Source organism: Melozone crissalis, unplaced genomic scaffold, assembly GCF_028551555.1.
Source record: "Melozone crissalis strain CALT ecotype California unplaced genomic scaffold, PUWL_Pcris_2 ptg000018l_1, whole genome shotgun sequence".
In the NCBI taxonomy this organism is placed as follows: Eukaryota; Metazoa; Chordata; class Aves; order Passeriformes; family Passerellidae; genus Melozone; species Melozone crissalis.
The window spans coordinates 25415678-25422442 of NW_026535796.1; the positions used below are offsets into that span (position 1 = coordinate 25415678).

Sequence of the window (6765 nt, forward strand, 5' to 3'; positions counted from 1 at the left end):
TGTTAAAGCTCAGCAGAATCAGAAAAATAATTAAAACTTCAACATACTTTAGAGAAGGAATATGTGGTCATTGGGCTAGGAAACAAAGTATCTTAATTAACATGGCTAACAACAAGTCATTGTAGCAACGTTTTATTTTGAAATCTGTATATTACCAAACCATACCTATCTAAAGTACTCTGACCTTAAGATCATGATATAATTTTTAAAAAACTGTTCTCAGAATCAAGATCAGAGAGGGAGATGCAAAGATTTTAATTGTTTTTCAAAGTTTTCATCTACAAAAATAGATGCCTTTCTGAGCATGAGTGAATGAATGCTGGTGCCCTTCTCCCTTCTAATTAAACACTTCCCACTTCACTTCTGCTCTGCCAGCTCAGACAAAAGTTTGGAAATCAACAAAGAAGCAAACAGCAAGAAAGTAAAGAGAAATGGAAAGACAGGAGAGGAGATAAACAGTGATGAAATATATGGGAATCAAAGGCACCAAAGATGCACCCCAGTTTATACCAGGGTGATGTGAGACCCATCAATAAGTACCAGTAGGGTCAATGGTGTTTTTCAGAGTGTATCTATAAGGACAGAGTGGAAAAGTACCTTCTCCTACCTTTTCTAGCATACTATTTCAGCAAGATCTGTATATGTTCAAAGCAACTTTATATTTCATAAGATATCATACAGTATTTTCATGCCTTAGACATGTCTTGTAATACTTAGTACCAGTCATAAATTAGATATTGTCAAACACACAAATATCAGAAGTTCCCCGAGCTTCATAATGCTAAAGAAGAGAATATGTATTCTTAAATTTTTCCCTGTAGCTCTACTGCTGATCAGTGTCATGGAGAAGATACTGTTCTGACTCTCTGTGGACATCCTCCTGTGTAATAGATTGCTTGTACTTTAAAATGGAAGAGAAAGATCACTGGGTTTTAAATGTTACAAGTAAATATTTCCTAAGACATTTGCTGTGGGTATTGATTTAATTGCACATGAAATACAAATCCTTGCTGAAGATGAATTATTGAAGAACAGAAATTATGACTTGATATGAATTCCAAGTAGAGCTTGCACAGGTCTTAAATGTTCCATCAATTTTAGTTGTGATTTGTTTCAAGGATGGAATCTGATCAAAGCGGGTTGCAGGGTGGATGAGGGAGCTCAAAAACTTAAGTGTTGTCTAATCTTTGAAAGGGTAAATGTAGATAAGACATCATCTAAAGGCTGTGCAGACAGACAGTAGTACTTTCAGATACATAGGTGCATAGCAATAATTAATTTATTTAGTTCATGACAGTTTTGATCTGAGTTAATGTTAACTGACTCTTGTTATTCCACATAAACTGAAATAGAAACCTGTTGACCACCCGATCTGCTTTTGTTTGCTGTATATTTACAGCTCTCAGACACTGTTTCTGATTCATTCACATTAAAACATGAAGTAACAATATGGTTTATAGTTGGGTTGTTCTTAATACTTAAAAATCAAATAATTTCTGTGCAATTTAAATGTGACTGCATTTCAGTAGAGCTTTGAGTTAATTCATCTATGCAAAATGGCATAGTAAATTTTAGCATCTGCCTGTGTCTATTTAAGCAACATAAATAATTTACTGAACTAAAATTTCTTCATGGTTCTCCACAACTATTGGTTAATAAATGAAATTTAATTACTATGTCATTTTAATCATTATGGAAGAACTTTGTACTTTATAATTCAGACATAGTTTATTGCAAGTATATGTCAGAGCAAAGTCCAGCAGATTAAGCACAGTGTGAAATAAGGACTATGCAATTTTGCTGCATTTGAGATAGCACATTGGATCTGATTTATTCACCTGGACTTAAGTAGCAGGCAAAGTACAACTGTAGAGAGTGAGCTCATTTGTGTTCTTGGCCAGTCTTCACTTGAAAGAGGTAAGGTGTCTACCCAGTGCTGTGTTCCTTGGGTGCTTAATAATTTTTAATATCAATTTTTATTCTGGAATTAAATTGATCTTTAAATCAATTTTCAATGTTTATGCATAAATATAAGTGAAGAAAAAAGACTGGTATTCAAAAACACTAAAAGAAAACCAAAACAGTTAAAAAATCCCTCCAGATCCAAGTTCAAATTCCATGAAAATCGGGATTTGGGCTTGTGGGTTAGGGTTTGATTTAAAGTAATTTATAATTTAATACTTCATAATAGCAATAATAATCAAAGCTTTCAGGGAAGATGATACATGACAGTAGAAAACACAAGTACAGCAGAATTTAAATGCGTAAAGGGAAGCATTGTGCCAAATTTCATAGAATGTAATTTTCCAGTTTATTATGATCCCAATGTCAAATGACCAACTTTGCATAAAATGGCAAATTATATTTTAATCTTAAATCGTAGTTATTACTGAATAGTTTTAGGTGGAATAGAAAATTCTGGTTTGCTGGCTTTGTGTATGGTAGGGAGAAAAATTAACTCTCAAAACTGAACTTTATTGCAATGATTTATCTTGGATATTTAAAAAATAATACCCTGAATTTTTTCACTCTGGAAAACTGTTTGCTGAATCTGCTAAGTCATTAGATTTATAAGGAAAGTGGCTTTGCTGCAACATAAGGCACTGTGGAGAAGGGTGCTGGCCTCTGCAGACTGTGCTGACACTGGCAGGAAATAAGCCCTGACCAAAGAGCTTTTTTGGTAGATCTATTTTCTGCCTTCAGCAAAGCCACTGTGGGGAGTCCAGTCCTTGAAAAAAAATTTAAAAGAGCATTAAAAGAGTTTGATTTGAGTCTAAGCAAATATATCCTTTGAGAGCATAGGAAACATTTGTTTACCTGATTCATTCTAAGCTGTTGTTGACAGAAACTCCTCTTCAGAGAATCTGGGATTTGCCCAAGTGAGGACCCCAGGATTTAGTCCAGTAATACCCTGAGCCTTCTTCTGTACTGAATGAAGTATTAATGTACCCCAAAAGGTGAATAAAATGAGGCTCAAAGCGTTTCAATTCAGTATATTGAACTTCAAGGTTTTGAAGAGGCTAAAGAAAGTCCTTTTGCTTTGTCTACTGAACTTTTTTTAAAAAATCTGATGAAAACCTGTGACCTGTAACTTCAAGCTGTAGATAGAAATTCACAAAATAGCATAGTTCAGGTTAAGTGAGTTCTCCAGTGCATGGAAACCTTTCTAGCACTAGGAAAGCCTACTGTCTGAGTACTGTTTGAGCTACAGACAGTCAGCAGAGCTAATGTTACTGCTTCTGTCTCTTTGACCATTGATGTCTCTATTTCACTATAGTTTGGATTCAGGGAATAAGAAAAATTTAACTCTGATAATTAAAAGTTGTGCTTTTTCTTTAGTCATTACAAGTCTTGAAGGATTTTTGCCACACTCAAAATTGCATTATGTTTCATTGCCTAGCATGGCACAAGGTGAGAGATGTTCTAAGTGATTCAGCACAGCACTCTGTCAGAGAAATGAATGATTTGCCAGAAATGAGACATCAGGAAAGGAGAGATCCTTCAAAAATGGGAGAAGCCAACTTTGACAGAGGCTTTCTGTATTGAAGCTCAGTATTTCAAAAGCTTTCTCCTTCAGGACTTTTGCACTAGAAGCCATAACCATTGGCATGTTCAGCTCCAATCTGTGTTTCAGCTCTGCACTGCTGCAGGAGGAGTGCCGCAGAAGGACGATGCCGCTGAGGAGCTCAGCAGGTTTGGTGCTGCTCCTGCTCTCTCAGTGCTCTGTGTCCGTGGGCTCCAGAGAGGCACTGGGCCTGGCTAACGCCCACCTCCTCCCACAGAGGGACTATGAGAGACTGGGAAACGCCCATGAGACAGGTACTCATCAAGGCAGCCAGTGATTTGGAAGTGTTCTGTGCATTACTTTATTGCTTTGCTGTAACATTTTCAACCAACACATACCAAAGCTATCCCTGGAAGAATAATTTGCAACATGAACATGTCCTGCCACAAAGTCCTGAACCAATCTGTAGAAGTTGTTCTATAATGATCACTGAGAAGGGCAACTGTGAGGTTCACTGTGTGTATTGCTGGCTTGGACATCACCATATAAATTACTGAAATAATCCTTCTATAATATCATGGCATCATATTTGGAGTCAGGTAGGCTATGTCTACCAGGAAAATGTAATTTTTACTGAATTTTTCTCACAGAGATAATAAAATTGTCAAGTTTTTATTAAATACAAATTACAAATATTTTACAGTCTAATGACATAAGGACATGCCTTTCAACTCTATGCAGAAGTGAGTGATTGCAATTCATAAACATATTTCTGAGTAACAGAACAATGAATGCCATCCTTCTCTACAAAAGGAATTCTTTCTCTATAAGTTCATACATATGTAAATGTATATTTAAATAAATTATGTTCTGGCTCTTAAGAAGCTTGAGAATCAATTGTAAAATTCAGAGCACTGTGCTGCAGTCTCAGAGATGCTTGATATCATACTAGAGCAAGAAGTTACCTTATAAATATGTTACATTTAAAAAACACCAGTAAATATTTTAGCCCAATAGAGAGGGTCAACCCAAGCCTTAATGCCATTTTTGTTACCCTCTGAGTCTACTGGATGAGCAATAAAATGGAAAAGCAGTTTCACCCATCTTCCTGATCCTGGTGTTCAGCACTGAACAGAACTGTAGTCCTGACTGCAAATCAATTATAAAATTTAGCCTGGCGTTTGAGTGAAAAGAACTCATCCTATGAAAATCCTCAGATGTTTATAAGCTTTATGTTAACAGTTAACAAGAAATATGCTTTAATATTTCCCTTATATCAATGAAAACATGGCATGCATTTCAGAATTTAACACAAGGATGTCAGAGGTGCCTGAAGTATAAATTGGTTCAAGAGAAATTAATTTGTTCATTGAGGAAAAGACCAGGTCTAGCTATGAATTGTCCTACAGATGGCACAGGGAATTGCAGACTTGCTGAGTACTCAGTCTGGAAGAACACTGGTGGAAAAGGAATGTACACACTCTTTGGCTTTTCAACCATATTTCTGTCATAAATATAAAATCATACTTCTGTTGTATGACAGAGTAACAAACCATTTTTTGAATTTCTGAATATTTCCTGCATGTTCCTCCCAGAAATCTTCCCCCTTTAGCTGAAAAAATGGCCATCAGCTGCAATGAAGTCAGTCAGTTTCCAGTCTAAAAAGAGTCATTCAGTCACTCTAAAGGCCAGAGTTCAATTTCTGAAATTTACTATTTGAACAGAATTTACTTTAATTTTTTTGTGTGTGTTTGTTTTTTCTTTCTTTCTTTTTTTTTTTTTTTTTTTTTTTTTCCACTCAGACTATCCTAGGGATTGTTTTGAGATTTTAAAGCACTCCGAAGGAAATTCCAGAGATGGCCTTTACATCATTCAACCAAAAGAAGAACCAATTGTTGTCTTTTGTAACATGCAGGATGGTGGCTGGACAGTAATCCAGCACATTACAGCCAACAGCACTGTCGACTTTGACAGGACTTGGCAGGACTACAAATATGGATTTGGCTCTGTTGATGAGAACCACTGGTTAGGAAACGAGTACATGCATCAGTTAACTGGCAGCTCAGTGCAATACATACTTGGAGTTAAACTTGTGAATCTAAATGCTGAAGTCAAATGGGGACAGTATGAGCCATTCCTGATTGAGGGGGAGGAGTCTCAGTATCGCATCAGGGTTGGCCTTTACAAAGGCAACGCCACTGATGCTCTGACCCTGGACACAGAAGCTTATCTCCATGACAACCAGAAGTTCACCACCAAGGACAGAGACAATGACAATTACTTTATGAACTGTGCTAAGCTGGAGCTCAATGGCATTCCTGGGGGAGGCTGGTGGTACGATGCCTGTGCTGGGGCAAACCTGAACCGCAGGAACGTGATATACTGGCAAAGAGACTGCAGCAAGCAACAGCCCTGCAAGTTTGCATGGATGATGGTCAAACCCATCGAGCACCACCAGTCGTACCCTACCAAGGCCTGCCCCTGTCAGAAAGTTGAACTGTAGACAAGCCATGAGTATTTGACAGGGACACGGACTATTTCTCAAGTGACTCAAGTGAACTCACTGACTGAGTAATGGCCCTAAGTAACCACAACTGGAAATTTAAATTGGGCCTCTCTAGGGGCTTTATGTTGACATATTGTCCAATACTGGAACATGTCACAGAAATTTGCCAACCACACAAGTGAGAAACTGTCAGAAACTGAGGTCTTTACAGCAAGATTTAAATAACCAGAATATTTAAATAATTAATTTTATACTATTTTAGCCATAAGACAAGTCCGATATGAAATGCAGGATATGATGTCTTGTACAATATATACATGAATAAAAATGCATTTCAGAAGGTTTTGCACTGGTGTCAATGTTCATGACTGTTTGCACATCTATAATTGCACATCTTCATATATCGTGCAGGGAGGAAATTTCCAGTTAAAAAGCTACATTTACAAAAGGCACACTGAAGTGTATTGTGTACCATAGGACTCCAACAGGCCTTTTCTTTCTAACTTTAGTGAATGGTATTTTAATATTTGAAATTGGAATTAACCTCATCTCCCATGGCTTCTTTCCCCCTTCATTGACTCTTCTTTTATCTCTACTTTTGAATGATCCCATATACAGTGAAGTATTCAGCACAGGCTTTTCTTTTCTGCCTTCATTTCAGAGCACTCAGCACTAATAGGATTGCCAGCTTTCCCATTTAAAGCCACTGATCCAAAGCTTACAACCCTTCTGAATTTTTCCCCCAAGAAACTGT

The 6765-nt window shown here is 37.0% G+C and overlaps 1 protein-coding gene across 1 annotated transcript; it reads left to right on the forward strand.

The window, feature by feature from the left end:
* Nucleotides 1-3671: 3671 nt before the first annotated feature.
* Nucleotides 3672-6417, forward strand: LOC128936895 (fibrinogen-like protein 1-like protein). Its single transcript, XM_054276175.1, has 2 exons — nucleotides 3672-3819; nucleotides 5308-6417. The coding sequence occupies exons 1-2, from the start codon at nucleotides 3672-3674 to the stop codon at nucleotides 6006-6008; spliced, it is 849 nt and encodes a 282-aa protein (XP_054132150.1). The 3' UTR covers nucleotides 6009-6417.
* Nucleotides 6418-6765: the final 348 nt, after the last annotated feature.

Excerpts from the sequence above, each read along its gene's own strand:
- LOC128936895 (XM_054276175.1), top strand. The coding sequence starts at position 3,672 with ATGCCGCTGAGGAGCTCAGCAGGTTTGGTGCTGCTCCTGCTCTCTCAG. Across the intron at positions 3,820-5,307 it reads GGGAAACGCCCATGAGACAG|ACTATCCTAGGGATTGTTTT; the intron begins GTACTCATCAAG and ends TTTTCCACTCAG.